Genomic DNA, 15946 nt, shown 5'->3' with positions numbered 1-15946 from the left:
AGGTTTAATTTATCAGATTTTTTGAGGAGGAATTTGGGGAGTAGACATATTCAAATAATTATTTGGTTTCTTAAAAAACAGAAACCATGTGGTGAATGTGTAAAGAATAACAAAGAGTGGTATATAAAGATATATGCAAGTAAGATTATATAAGAAGGTGTGTATGTGTGAGTGTATGTTTAGTCAGAAATTAATGTAGGGATTAGGTATGAAGTAAAAGTATATAGATCATCACGAACCACACTCCATACCAGTAAGTGGCGGTAATGCTACTGAAAGTTTGTTGCCAACCGCCAATAAAAAAAACCAAGAAGAAGATGAAGAAGAAGAAGGAGGAGGTTAGTTTCACTTGTTTTCTGTATTGTTTCAACTTTTGTCGAGACACAGTAAGTAGCTTCATTCACTTTATCCGTTTTTGGAACTTTCTGCTGGATCTGACAACTTTAATCGGCTTATATGTTATTTAAGATAAAATTATGAAACGTTCATTGTTGTCCTGGCATTTTTATACGAAAAAAAGACATTGCACAACGAAAGAATTATTCGGCGCACCAAATTGCATATATCCCAAAAATACAGTTAGATTCAAATGTTTTATTATTATTATGATTATTATTGTTATTTCATTTTATTTTAATATTGTGCACAACACCAGTGATGTTGCATTTACCCTAGTGATAGGTCGTTTACGTAAATACATTACCCGTGGTCTGACTATATGTCCCTATTATGCAACATAACAACATGTCCCTGTTGTTAAGCTTTGCAACTTTGCGTAACGCTAAAGCAATTTTGCATAAGACAGATGAACACGGATGAAAGGAAGAGTGTTTTAGGATCGATCTTTCCAAAATGTGAAAGCAGACCTATAAAAACAGACATGATGCCTTTGTAATTTTGGTTTGGTTGTTTTAGCAACCTTGCACTTGCTTAAATCTGAATAGATTAATGCAGAGTAAATGTGAGACTGTAACTGCAGATAATCAATAGCGTAGTATTTTATCTGTTCATTATCAATAATTACAGTAAGGTTTATTTGTTTATCTTGTCTACCTCTCTTCTCAATAGTTAATTCGCTATCAGGTCAGTAGTCAAAAGACTTTTCATGCACTTTACTGGGTCCTTGGTAAATTCCTAAAAGGCAGACCTAACATGAATTTACAACTCAACTCTTTTAGGGAGAAAATAAGAGTGACTTTAGAATTGGGTTTGAACTCTTAAATTCAGTAGCGGAAAGACTGAAACTACCATAACTGCAGCTGCTAGATCAGAAACTACTAATCTATTTAGCTCATGGGGATGATTTTCTTTTGTGGTGAAAGTAAATGGGACATAAAAAGACTTGGTTGATGTTCTAAGGCCTTCAAATCAAACAAGAAATACTATAGCTCTCTGGCTGCTAAAGCTTTCTCTAATGTGGCTCATATTTCCACTTTAGGAAGTTTAAGCAGTCACAGAGTGACAGCTGCTTAAAGGTAAAGCCTGAGGAACAGGTTTTAAAAGAGCAGAAACCTTGCATGTGCCCATCCTGAAAGTAAATCCTTTTATGGTTACAGATCTGTCTGGAATTTGAAACCACAGTGTTTTCAGTCACAAACATCAGGCCAGTTTTTCTCAGTTTAGCTCTAACCATAACCAATCACAGAAAATCTTTAATCAGGTTCATTATGGCTGATAACTAATTTTAACTCTGGAATATTTTTTTCTTCATTCTCATTCTTGTTTATTCCTTTTGGATTGTTGGGAAAACTAATTGTTTAAAAACCCATCTTGTTTATTTGTTTCTTTATCATGGCCAAGAAGGGTTGAAGACTTTTCTGCCTGTCATCATGATTGGCTCAAAATCCACAAAGTTTATCTGATATGTTGAACTAGGTGATTTCACCATTACTGGTGAACAGTAATGACGAAACCACTACTGGTGTCATTGACTAGGTAAAAGAGAAACATTGCAGTGTAACATAAATGCCATGACTTTTACTCACCAGCCAGAAAAATGGTGATACAATGCCACATTAAGTTGCGCTTGTGACTTGTTTCTAGTGGAAAAAAAAGGGAAGTAAATAGTTTTCTTCGATTACAGAAGAAGCAAAGACAGTCCTGCATTTCCCAACATGTTCCCTAAATCAAATTGTAAACTAAAGGAAGGAGAAAAAGATGGTTTGAGATTAGGGCTGTAATGATTCCTCGAATGATTTGAGTACCTCGATTACTTAAATATTCTTTTACAACAACCCTATTTGAGATTTAAAAGACTTTAAAAATGGTTCCACTCTTCTTGTGTCAGATTTTTTAAAATCTGAATCTCAACAAACAGTTTTTGGAATGCAAGAAATAATCTATAATCTGGGACGCTTTCACTTTTGGTGTGTTTTTTGTTTGTTTGTTGGAAACTGTGGTTCAGTGGATAGAGTTCACTTGCAATTGGAAGGTTGTTGGATTTATTCCTCCGTCATCAGCCACCTATTGATGTGCCCCTGGTTTAGTCTATTTAAAACAAACTAACTAATTTTCCTTTTAATTGTGGGGTGTGGGAACATAAACAAAATAACTAACTAAAGCTGCATGCCTTTTTCATAAAGGAAAAGGCATTGTGCAAGATCACCTCTGAAAATCCAATTGGTATACTTCTCAGATAAGTTTTCCTGAAAACTCAGAAAAATGCAACTAAAAGGATCACATTTTTCATTATTTCAATTAGCTTGGAACACAGCATCTTCTTGCTATTTTATTCTTGGTACTCCTGACCCAAACACATCCAACCAGCACATTTTCACATAATTTGTAGTGCAAGGTTTTGGTTTGCTTAGAATTTCAGTTTTAGAAGAAACCCAACCTCCAGAAAAGGTTACAATTTCACAAACTCTACAAGTTATTCAGACCAAAGTTAACAAACTTTAGAGGTGGAAACTCTTCTAATACTTGATACACTTGGCCTTATTTTTGATCTGAAGCAACAACAGATTCTGGCTTTTTCCGGGAGAATTTTACTAAATTTTGTAAGAACCTTAAAAACTAAAATAAAACATATCCCTCCAACAAAACTATTTTCAGAGTAATTGAATGATGTCCATCCTTGCATGACGGGGCGGAAATTTGAAAAGCTAAAGCCTCACACGCCATTTCGTGCGAAGTGAAGTCCCCAATAACAGAAAAAGCTGATTCAGACCTCATATGTGAAACTACATCATTTGACCAGTTATGGAGTAGGAGGAGAGGAAGTAGTCACAAACAGATTCAGTTTCCAACTTAAGGTTACTACATAGGATAAGACGATATAAAATATTAGGTGATGAATTGTGGATGACATCATAGTGGCTTTGTATAGTCAAACGTTGGAAACCACCAGCCAACCCCCATGTAGAAGCAATAAGAGGCTAGGTCTACTATTTTTCAGATGAGAAAGAAAAGGGTGCAGGTTTAGACACCCATCCTTCCATATCAGTGAGGTGGTGCAAGGTGGTTTATCCTTTAAAACAATGAGGAATTGTCTTTAAAACATTAAATGCAGTTTTAAAGTGATGGTTATTCCACTTTCGCATATGTTTTCTTCTATCCCTGAATCACATTTTTCTCTGTGCCACACTCTAATTTTGTAGTAGGTCATGTGACTTCACATCATGAGATTATGTGACTTCTTCCTTTGGGTGTTTAAGGTCAAAGATATTTCCTATTTTCACCCATTACAAATCAGGTGTTTGTATACTTGGATGAACAGTGAAGTGTTCTGTAATTTATATAGCTCAGTGTTAATAGATTAAATATTCATAGACTTGTTTAGAAATGTTCATGTAACGTGTCTCCTTCTTAGCCAAGGCTTCTGGAATGCTGATTGGTAATTGGAGATAATCGACTTAAGGTTGCAAGGACTTGTATAAATGAACAGTTAGAGTGATCTAGTTTTGAACAAACACCTTTTAATTAAAGACCAGTTGCATCTTTCTGTCAGATCAGATGTTGCCTCTATAGACTGCTGCTTCATCATTCAGACAATCATCATCATTATTCACTCGATACTATGTGTGTTGTGTTACAGGTCAGAGAGTGCTGAACCTGGACAGTGCTTCAATGAATCGTCTTGATTCCAAATAAGATGATAGCGTGAGACTTTTTTAGGTTTTTTTTTTAATCAAAAACATTGAAATATTTGAGTTTGGACATTGCTTTGTGATATTTTCAGTTTGTCATACAAGTTTGATTGCCATATCTTTTTTTGTGATTTGTTGTAGAAGTGGACTGCAGTTTTGTTCTACCTGTATGCCAAGCAACAATGATGTGATAAAGGAGCTTCCCAATGACCTTAAAGGACAGCCCTCATCTGCTGAACTAATGTAAGCTGTCAATAACAACCATGATACTGCTGAAATGTTCTGATATTTTGGAAAGATACATAAACTAGGGCTTGGCAAAATGATCTAAAACTTTGCAACATTCGTTTGGAAACTAGATGGATACTAGATATCAAGAGAGTCCTCCCTGTATTATACGTTTTCACTCAGGCTGACTGAAATGGTAGGATTGAAATTGTAGTCATTGCCAGTCTTAGCAGAGCAATCATGCAGACATACTTTTGCTTTTGACATTCTCAGGGATGGAAAAATAAACTTCGTTAATTTAACCAGACTTGTTTCATTGAACTTTCTGTAATAAATAAGCCAGCTTCTTGTTTTTTTTATTACAGTCTAGTTGTGTCTGACTGACTGTTCACATATTTTAAATTAAGACAGAATAATAATTTGCTAGAGGTGTGACTATGGGAAGATCTACAGAATGAATTACTTTTTGTGCTAAAGTTGTGTAATTTTACTTTGATTCAGGAGACTGCTGGACAGAGGAGACTTTCCTAGCCCTATCTGTGTGTCCTGTAGGAGTGATGCATCAAAGGACCTTCACTTTGACTTTAAAGCAGAGTCCTTATCTGCTGAAGAGATGTAAGATGAACTTCAAGAAAGTTTGTTTAAAAATAGACTGAATTGATATTATTCAAGTGAAAATGTTTGTATCTGAGATGTATATCAAAGAGATATGGCATTTGAAGAGATTGGATGGATGGATGAACGGAACCAGACTTCTCATCTGGCCGTTTTGAAAACCAACAGCAATCTGCAGAATAACAACTAATAACACTATCTTTTCCCCCTGCCATGCTTAGATTAGACATTTTTAGCATATATATAATTTTTTATTTATTTTTTGCTTGACTTTATTTCAGAATCCAGCTACGGAGCCCAAACTCACCCAGTCCTAGCTGTGTATCATGCAGGAGTGATACATCAAAGGATGTTGTCATCTTCTTTAAAATACATCCATCATCTTCTAAACAAAAGTAAGCTGTTATTGAAATGACACAGATTTGTTGAGGCATTTTGAGAATGTGTTAATTTGTTGTTAGCAGTGTTTTATTGCACTTATTTACTGCAATTATAAATGTTGAACCTCAAATGTATTAATATTTACAGATTAAAATGCTTTAGTATTAGACATGTAAAACCTCTATAAATTAAATGATGATGGGAAATCACCATTTAATTTCCCATCATCATTGGTCTTTCAGTGTATAAATATTTAAAGATGGGTATTTAAAAGCTCATTAGTTGCTTAGCATTTTTACTTGTTTTATGCACCATTATCTCATGTGATGCATTTTGGATGCAGTAATACCCGAGTACAATCAAGCTTGTGATATAATGTTGTGACCCAAACATTTATTTTCAATATCAGTTATTATGAGATCAATTTGAAACAACCCAACATCTCAAAAAATGTTTTCTGTGCTACATCATGATAATTTTTTAAACAAAAGTAAAGTAACACATGCTAATTGGTATTTATTAGAGATGCGCTAATAGTTAGCATGTGGTGTTTGCTGACCAGCGGTTTTGACCTTCCGACTCTGATTCCTACCAATTGCATTTTATCTAAGGATATAACACAGGACATTAAAGAATATGCAACAGGTTCTTTGAGAGAAATGGTGTATTTTTTATTTCAGCGTGAAATGAAGACATTTCAGGATTGTCCCCTTTTATAGATCAAAGCATGAGTCCCAAATCTGTATATAAGTGTACGTAAATTTAAAATAAGGGATGCATTTATACAGTAAAAATAGTCTTTGATGCATTTAATGAATAGAAACAAATTTTTTTTGGTGTTTGACCAAAACACCAATCACACTTATCGATGTGTTAATCAATCAGTGTGATCTCTAACTAATTAATACATCTCTACTATTCACAATAACCACAACTTAAGTTTTGATATTATTAATTCCTTCAAGTTTGATTTTTAATTTTAAACTTGCTCTTTCTTGTTCTCCATAGACATGAACAGAAAAGCTCTCAGGAGTGTTTCTGCCTACAATATACCGAAGATTTTGTAAATCTGTGGGAGGATGGAAAAGTGTTGGTAGAGGTGGCATCATTACCGGAGGTCATAAAGCAAGACCTTGACCAAGTTCATCTGAAGCAGCTAATTGATCATATTCTCAAAAGTAAGAAAATCTTCCCTGAGATAGAAATCTTTTTATTTTTTTTACATGTAAATTAAGTGTGCGAAATGTACTTATTATAATTCCCTAATAGATTTTTTTGTTTATTCAGGTGCAGTTTGTCAACGCAAACTTAAATCAACTCTGACAAATAAGTTTCAGTGTGTGTCTGAAGGGATTGATAAGGCAGGAAAACCAACCCCTCTGAATAAGATCTACACAGACCTCTACATCACAGAGAGTGGAACCAGAGAGGTGAATGAAGAACATGAGTTTAAACACATCGAAACAGTTTCCAGAAAGCAAAGCGGAGAAGAAGTGACAATCGGACTGGAACAGCTCTTCAGAGGTTCACCTGGACAAAATAACCCAGTCAGAACAGTGATAACGAGGGGAGTGGCTGGCATTGGAAAAACTGTCCTAACACAGAAGTTCACGCTGGACTGGGCTGAAAACAAAGCCAACCAGGACATCCAGTTCATATTCCCCTTCACATTCAGGGAGCTGAATGCTCTGAAAGGCAAAGAGTTCAGCTTGGTGGAACTCATTCAAAATTTCTTTACTGAAACCAAGGAAATTTGCGGGTTTATTGAGTTCCAGGTCATATTCATCTTTGATGGTCTGGATGAGTGTCGACTTCCTCTGGACTTCCAAAACAATGAGATCCTGACTGACGTTACCAAGCCTGCGTCAGTGGATGCCCTTCTGACAAACCTCATCAGAGGGAAATTGCTTCCCACTGCTCGTCTGTGGATAACCACTCGACCTGCAGCAGCCGGTTGGATCCCTCATGACTATGTTGACATGGTGACAGAAGTCAGGGGGTTTGATGACCCACAGAAGGAGGAGTACTTCAGAAAACGATTCCAGGATGAGGAATTGGCCAGCAAGATTATCTCCTACATCAAGACATCAAAAACCCTCCACAACATGTGCCACATCCCAGTCTTCTGCTGGATCGCTGCTACAGTTGTGGAGGACGTCTTTCAGACAAGTCAGACCAAAGAGCTGCCAAAGACAATGACTGAGATGTACATCCATTACCTGCTGGTCCAAACCAAAGTTAAGATGGTGAAATACGATGGGGACAATGAGACAGATGAACACTGGAGTTCAAAGAGGAAGCAGATGATGAAGTCTCTGGGAAAACTAGCTTTTGAGCAGTTGCAGAAAGGAAACTTAATCTTTTATGAATCAGATTTGAGAGAATGTGGTATCAGTGTCCAAGGTGCTTCAGAGTACTCTGGAATGTTCACACAGATTTTTAAAGTAGAGAGAGTGCTGTCTGATGACAAACTGTTCAGCTTTGTACATTTGAGTATTCAAGAGTTTCTTGCTGCTCTTTATGTCCATTTGAGCTTCACAGAGTCTGGTGTCAATCATCTGAAAGAAACAACCCCATCAACATTGCCCACATTGTTGAAGAAACCAACGATCCTCAGTTTTTACCACAGTGCTGTGAACAGGACCTTACAGAGTCCAAATGGGCACCTAGATTTGTTCCTTCGCTTTCTGTTGGGACTTTCACTGGAGACGAATCAGAAACTCCTGCATGGCCTCTTGAGACAAACGGAAAGAAGCTCTCAGATCAATCAGGAAACTGCCCAATACATTAAAGAGAAGATCAATGAAAATCTGTCTACAGAGAAAAGCATCAATCTGTTCCACTGTCTGAATGAACTGAAAGATGATTCTCTTATGCAAGAGATCCAGCAGTTCTTATCTGCAGGAGCACTACGCACTGATAAGTTGTCTCCTGCCCAGTGGTCGGCCCTGGTCTTCTTCTTATTATCTTCAGAAGAAAGTCTTGATGTATTCGACTTTACCAGGTTTTCTGTCTTTGAAAACGTTCTTCTCAGGCTGCTGCCTTTGATCAAAGTCTCAAAGACAGCTGTGTAAGTGCACATTTTATTTCAATGTCATTTGCTTTGTTGGTAAAAGCTTAGCAAAAGATTAACCCTGTTAAATTTTTTTTTACATGTTTTTTTTTTTTTCAGACTGACTTTCTGTGCCCTTTCACAAAGTGGTCTTGAAGCTTTGTCCTCAGTTCTCAGCAACAAGTCTTCTTTGAGGGAGCTGGATCTTAGTAACAACAACATGCAAGATTCAGGAATGAAGCAGATTGTTGAGGGATTGAGGAACCCAAACTGCGCACTCAGTACTCTTAGGTGAGATATTCAGAACCAAACTTAATACTCAAGGTGGTAACGGTACTCTTTCACCTGTTTAATATATTGAGTATTACAATTATTACCTGTTTTGTTTCATTTTAAAGTATTCGATTATTTTTGTTGGAATTAGTTCAAATGACTTTGTTTGGTGCCTGTAGAGATTATTTTGTCTACAAATGAAATAATTTGTATTGCAAAAAATAATGTATGCATATATTATGAAAATATATTGTGGATAATTATTAAAATAGTATTTTGAAATTTATCTTTGAATTATATAGCAACACCTATAGTTTTGGAGCAGGTTTTGGGTTCGTGTTTTTTATGACGTCTGTGGTGTAAACTGTTGCATTCAAGATTTTATTTGGTTAGCAGAAGTTCAACCTTTTTTAATTTGGTTCTTTTCTTTCTGATTGGATAAATATTTTCAATAGCAGAAGGTTCTGTGTCTGAAGTTGTACTTATTTCAGGGTCGACAATCTTTCATGGTTTCTGACCTTTACTTTAATGGACAGATTTCCCCAAACTCCATTCATTTTTGGACATTATCGGTTTTGGACAAAACCATTTTGTCCAAAACCGATCTTGCATCAAAAAATATTTTTGAAATGATCCTTTTGTGGAAAAGATGAACAAATCACCGGTTTTTCCTTAAGCAGGAAGACAAACAATTTGGTAAATGTGGTTTACAAAAGTGTTTGATTCTCAGTCAATGTTGCCTGAACTAATTTTATCTACTATTTTTCAGTCTTCCAGAAGGTTACATGCACAGGACAAACACATTTCTGATAATTTTATCTGATCAGAAAAGGTCTTGTTTTTAATTTTTCTTCAGAATGAGGGGTTGTTCCATCTCAGAGAGAAGTATTGACATCTTACATCCACATCTGAGCAGCTTCTCTCGACTGAGAGAGCTTGACATGAGCAACAACAACTTGCAAGGTTCAGCAGTGGATAAGTTGTCTGAGGGACTGAGACGCTCATTTTGTCAACTGGAAATTCTCAGGTCAGAATGGAGTAAAGCAATATTTGAAATTTAGCCATTACATCTTTTGGACGTGCTTAACATAATATTTTGTCTGTTCTTTTCCATTTCTTTTTCCCCATAGACTGAATCATTGTTGCCTCTCAGAAACTAGTTGTGAAGCTTTGTCTGCAGTTCTCAGCTCTGAGTCTGCTTGCCTTAAAGAGCTGGAACTAAGTAACAACAACCTGCGGGATTCAGGAGTGAAGCTGCTATCGACTGGACTGGAGAGTTCGTACTGTCGGCTAGAAACTCTAAGGTAATCCCTGACTAATGAGCTCATTGGATGATTGTTGAGCTCAGTCCAGTAAAATTCTGACTCAAAGCAAAAGTGCTAGTTAAAAAAGGGACAATATTCTTAGTGAAACCCGTCAGGTATTTTATCAGAAAAATAAACCTTAAATAATACTACACGAGTAAATTACATGAGGACCGAGAAAACAAGTTCTGGTGAGAACCCAATGAAATTTTTTGCCACTTCTGATGCGTTTATTTTGGGCATTCTGAAGCCTTTTTGCTTTGTGTTATTTTAGTGTATTAGTTTAATTTTAAAATGTTACTGTGCTTTGTGAAAGTGGTCAAACCACCTAATTTATTTTTCTTAAAATTGACACAGAAAAACATACTTCCTTTAAAAACATACTTGTCTTTTATTGGATTGGGCAAAACAGTTGCCCATAATCATGACGTACAAAGAAAAAGATTTGCTAAAAAAATAATTATTATTTTTAGCAAATAGATTTTTGTTAATTATTTGCTCATTTTTTAGCTAATAATTTTCTAGAAGTGTGATGTACAATATACATTTACTCTACATCCTGAAGTACAAGTAACCTACCTTCAGAAAGCATGTAGGTACTAAAATAGATCGGACTTGGCAAGATATCTAATATAATCCTTATTTTTATTCTGAAAATAAAGTTTTGTCATTTCCCGACATCTATAAAAGAAAAACGTAGTGCCATCACTTTTGTTGACCAAAGTCTTCAGTTTGTGAGAATGACATAATTTCTAAAGTCCTGCATTGTGCTCACACTGCATTGTTCTGTGTGTGTAGACTGTCTGGCTGTCTGGTCACAGGAGAAGGATTTGCTTCTCTGGCATCAGCTTTGAATTCCACCTCTTTCCAGCTGACAGAACTCGATCTGACCTATAACCATCATTCAGATGACGCTGGAGTAAAGCTTCTATCTGCTCATTTGAAGGATCCACAGTCCAAGCTTCAAGTTCTCAGGTATGGTATAAAGGCCTGATTCAGTATCAGTCAATTTCACTTTGTTGAGGCGAAGAAAATATGTTACTGTCATTGTGTGACGTAAAGAAGCATCAACATTTTTCTTCCCTACTAAATTTCTTCAGAACACATCCAGCTGGAGTCGAGTGGTTAACACCAGGACTGAGGAAATGTAAGTACGGTTTTGTTTTTGAACTTATCACTAGTTTACATCTAAAAAGCAAGCTCCAGGCTATTTTACTTATTGGTAATTTTCAGGTATGAGATCAGAAACTGGGACCTAAATTAACAAATGGGAACAAAAGCCAGATTCTACCTACAGCAAACTCCAAAAAAAACCCAACATTTTGATGTTTAGGCTGTGGGTTCACACTGATCCGGTGTTTTGGGAGACCAGAAACAATCATTTTTGAAGCTAGGTTCCAGAGTGGAAGAATTTCAAAATGCCTGTTTCATGTTTCAGTGTTGTGATGGCTGGAGAGCCACAAGTTTGGCATGTTTATTCTTCTCTACATAAGGTGATTGGGTTACCTCATATAGCTCGAGTTGCACCTGAAAGGGGGTTGTGACAGGTATAAAGGCAGCTCAAATACAGTGCTGCAGGACTGTCACGGCTCTGTCTCTCTCTTTGAAGCTGGCTAATGTTTTTGGATAGCTCTTTTTTATTTCTGGGTCATTCAATCTTATCACCAATTTAGGCTGAATGTTTTTTTTTTTCTATGATTGACTTAATCCTCTTTTCTTTTCACAGTGAACAGTTTTTTGACATAAGTACATTTGAGCAAGATAAGCTTTGTCTGTGGAGTCTCTAATTTTGTTCCTAAATGAAACATGTAGTCATAAAGTAGCTCCATCTCTCTCTGTGACTGGTGTGTGCCTCACTCACACACACAGTGTTACAGCGCCACCAATTGGCCTGGCGTGCCTACTACCATGCCGTCGGTGGCGCAGCATCCTCTAGTTTGGACGGACATTTTCTCTTGTTTATAAAAATTCACCATGTTCGTCTCTGTGTGGACGACGTCGTAGATTATACTTAGTTTATTACGGAGGAAATGGGATGCAGAATATCTTACAGGTGAACAGCTGAAGGAATGAACAAAATGAAACATGACAAAACAAAGGGGAAAACTTCACCCTCAACATGCTGCATTGTAATAAACAGTCCATCTGTTGGGGTGCATATTTATACATATCTTTCTTAGAATGTGTTTTTTTTTTTTTTTGCTACATTGCCTAAAAGCTGTAACAATAGTTTTATAACATAGTTAGAAGGATAGATGTGTTTATTGAAATGTCCAGGTGGGATAAAGTGGAGAGGGGATACAGGTTAATGTGTTGCATTATAACTATTATTACTGTGAATCGCAGGATTTACTCACAAGGCATTATTTTCTGTTTTGCTCTTCAGATTGGTGTAAACTCACAGTCGACACAAACTCGGTGAACCGAAATGTGAAACTGTCAGACAACAACACAAAGGCATCATACATGGAGGAGGCTCAGCCATATCCCGATCATCCGGACAGGTTTGAGAGGAACCATCAGGTGATGTGTTCAAATGCTCTGACAGGTCGCTGTTACTGGGAGGTCGAGCTGATGGGAGGGGTTCACACTTCAGTGAGTTACAAAGGAATTACCAGGAGAGGAGAGGAAAATGATGGCTGGTTTGGTGGAAATGACCAATCCTGGACTTTGTTCTATGATGGCAGCTCTTACTCTGTCTGGCACAATAAAAAAGGAATATCCATCCCTTACACCACAGTGGTCACCCACACTTCATCTCACAGAGTAGCAGTGTATTTGGACTGGCCGGCAGGAACGCTGTCCTTCTACAGAGTCTCCTCGGACACATTGATCCACATCCACACTTTCCACACCACATTCACTGAAGCTCTTTATCCAGGATTTGGATTGTGGTCTTGGGTCAATGTTCCAAAAGGTTCATCAGTGCATCTGATCTCTTTATTGGACTGATCAGGTCTTTCAGCACAAGAGGTACCAAGCTAGCACGTATCAGCTTAACCAGCTTCTTTGCTGTATTGACGTTACAATTTACTTGCAATGTGATGCAACTCTTATTTTGTTGCATCGTAAACTGTTTTGTCAAAGTTATTTATTCACATATTTATTCATTTATGTATTTCTTTTATTAAAAGCTTTTTAACTGCATGTAATAGTAAAACTCAATGAGCCAGTAAATAATGGTTAAGAAGCTTAATCAGAAATATTCTTTGACTTTGTTATAAATGGTCTTTGTGTTTTATATATAAATTGTCTTTTAATCTTGAGAGTAATAAAGGTAATTTATTAGGATAAAATAATATCCATAGGTGGTTTTGAATTGTACTGAAAAAATTTGAATGTGACTCAAAGGAATTAATTCTGCCTAAATATTTCCAACCAGCTCTTTTAGTATTTGATTGAATCTGTTTGTATCAAAGAGATGAATCAAAGGAGAAAGGACTCATTATTTATGCGGAGACACATTGTTACTGAGGTCAGGGAAAATAATTGTACTAGTTTTATTATAACCGAGCTGTACTGTAGTGTGTTTATGTATGTTCAGATGGACTGTCATTTAAGTATTGCTGAATTTAAGGACTGTATTTTGTTGCGTTGTATTATACATTCAGTATGTTGCACTTTCGTGCTCGGGAGAAGGGGTATCCCAGCTTATTTTCTGATGTAGCAGAAGGTCAATGCAATTTTTAAACTGGGCACATTTAACATGAATAACAGTAACCTGTTACATTACCAGGAGAAACGTTACATGAGGGACTTTGCATGTGTGGAGAAATACCAAAGCAAAAACAAAACGGGTTTAAATACTCAAGCTGCAAATATTTTTATTTTACTGCCATCAAACATCTTTACTAAAATTGGCAATATCACTTTAAATGATTACCGTAAATTTAATTTTTCCCCCCCAAAATTTTTTTTTTTTTTTTTCACGAGATGACATGATTGTACAGCAGTATCTTTTCTCCTGGTAATAAACTCCTGTTCATTTTCCAGTTTTATTTACTTTTATATATTGTCAGTAGTTTTGCACACCATTTTTCTTCTTGTTTTATTCACTCAGGTCATTTTACTTGCACATTGTTTTAAGTTTGTTCATGCCTCTCTGGAACTTGTCTTTAACTTTTTATTTAGAGTTCTGTTCTCTTTGAGTTACTGTATGTGTATTTCAGTTGTTTCTGGAAGTTATTAAAAGTTTATTTTTTACCTATCTACATTGTTATGGATCATTTTTGACTCTGGTTTTTCTTTGCAAGATAAACCGACATTTGTAGTTTAAACCGGTATACTTACACAACCTTCTCAAAATGAATTGTAGGAATTTAACTCCATTCCTTTTCACCAAACCTACGGTAATTTCCTTAGGAGTCAAGTCAGAGCTTTGTGATTGCAGTATTGCAACGTTTATTTTAATTTATTTAAGCCACTTTGGACCTAATTTGGTGAAGTGCATAAAGTCGTTGTCCATTTGGAAGACACAACTGTGTCCAAGCTTTAGCCTCCAACCTGATGTCTTGATTGGTTATTTTAGTCTTTTCACATGTTGTAACCGTAATACGATGTTTTCAGTTTTACAAAATTGATTAGAAGTCTCTCTTACAAGAGAATCGTGCCCAAGACTGACAGAAGCACACATATTTTACTTAACATTCATAGCAAAACTAAAAAAAGTTAACACTATCATCAATCAATAAAATTAAAAGCTGTTCAGTCATCTTTTCAGATGAAAGTACATTTTGCATTTCACTTGGTAATCATCAAGGCCTAAGAGGCTGGAGAAAGATTGGAAAGGCACAGAAGTTTCCTCAGCCAGACATGATTTTGTTAGTTGTGCCCTTCAGTCCTCTCTCTTTTTTTTTATCAAGTTCAATCAGCTCAGCCATTCACCAGGAACATTTGAGTGATTCATGCTTTTCTCTCTTGATTTCTTTCAGTACTGATTATATTTTCAGACAGGACTTGGCACTTACACACACACACTGCCAAAATGACAAGGTTCAGAGCATGTTGAATTATTTTTTTAGAATCCGATGAAGGCCAGATTATTTATGACTTGCATATCAAAACCTTGGAATTAAATAGAGAAATGTACTTGTAGTGACTTCAGGTGTTCACCAGATGGCAGTATTTCACCACTGACTATTTCTCCATTGTTTTTCAGTTGATGGTTTTTATGTAAATAATTTCTTCACTGAATGAACAAAACACCTGCAGTTTTTGTTAAAGTTTCAGAAGTTTATTTTATTATTATTGAAATAAACTGATTTTGATTTATATTGATTTTCTTTTGCCTGCTTTTGTAATTATGTTATTAAAATCAATTATTTTCACTTTGGTTAATAAAATACTCAAAATTTCCACAGAACTATGTTTTGGTCAAATTGATTGGTCAAATTAAAATTTTAAATATTAAATGATTGACGGTTTGATCAGTTACTCAGTACTTGAGTAGACTTTTTACCAATTACTTTTTTACTCTTACTAGAATAATTTTTGGGGCAGCTACTTTTATTTTTATTTGAGTAAAAATATGTTGAAGTAGTGCTACTCTTACTTGAGTAAAATCTTTGGGTACTTTATCCACCTCTGTTTGCAAGGACAAGCAAGCTAATATTCTGATTTACGAAGCTGTAACTCGGTGTTTCCCCTTGTTTTGTTAGTATTCCTGTTTGCCTTTGTCTAAGTTTCCCATTTATCTTTTAAAATTGCATGACGTTTCCCCATGTGTCAAAGTTTTTTCTGCCGTTTTTCTCCAAAATCTGGTGGTTGCATTATTTAAACTCAACCCATTTTCTGCCTTTGCTGTTTGTTTTCAAGCTTTACGCATAAACTGTGGCGATACAGACACATGCACACAGAAAATAGGTTGAGAGAGCCCACATGAGCAGCACGCACACATATGATTATGCAACCTTTAATGTTGGCATTTAAAGTGTTTCAGTTCAATATGAGCAACGGCAGAAATAAAGCAGCTAATCTCCCACACTCTTTCTTTTTCTCCCCACCAC

General features: G+C 36.1%; 1 protein-coding gene across 2 annotated transcripts; it reads left to right on the top strand.

The window, feature by feature from the left end:
* Positions 1 to 308: 308 nt before the first annotated feature.
* LOC103136863 (protein NLRC3-like) lies at positions 309 to 14149 on the top strand. Of its 2 annotated transcripts, none has more exons than XM_016670615.1 (13): positions 309 to 338; positions 4037 to 4101; positions 4230 to 4331; positions 4818 to 4931; positions 5213 to 5326; positions 6321 to 6490; positions 6600 to 8382; positions 8485 to 8655; positions 9494 to 9664; positions 9768 to 9941; positions 10740 to 10916; positions 11042 to 11088; positions 12328 to 14149. In XM_016670615.1, the coding sequence occupies exons 2-13, from the start codon at positions 4094 to 4096 to the stop codon at positions 12891 to 12893; spliced, it is 3597 nt and encodes a 1198-aa protein (XP_016526101.1). In that variant the 5' UTR covers positions 309 to 338; positions 4037 to 4093; the 3' UTR covers positions 12894 to 14149. The 2 variants fall into 2 exon arrangements, with proteins under 2 accessions (XP_016526101.1, XP_007550358.1); XM_007550296.2 differs by having other exon boundaries at positions 333 to 386.
* Positions 14150 to 15946: the final 1797 nt, after the last annotated feature.

This window comes from Poecilia formosa, unplaced genomic scaffold, assembly GCF_000485575.1.
Source record: "Poecilia formosa unplaced genomic scaffold, Poecilia_formosa-5.1.2 Scaffold35, whole genome shotgun sequence".
In the NCBI taxonomy this organism is placed as follows: Eukaryota; Metazoa; Chordata; class Actinopteri; order Cyprinodontiformes; family Poeciliidae; genus Poecilia; species Poecilia formosa.
The sequence above is the reverse complement of the archived record's forward strand: the minus strand, read 5'-3'. Positions and strand labels throughout refer to the sequence as shown.

Excerpts from the sequence above, each read along its gene's own strand:
- LOC103136863 (XM_016670615.1), top strand. Across the intron at positions 4,332-4,817 it reads CCCTCATCTGCTGAACTAAT|GAGACTGCTGGACAGAGGAG; the intron begins GTAAGCTGTCAA and ends ACTTTGATTCAG. Across the intron at positions 4,932-5,212 it reads TCCTTATCTGCTGAAGAGAT|AATCCAGCTACGGAGCCCAA; the intron begins GTAAGATGAACT and ends ACTTTATTTCAG.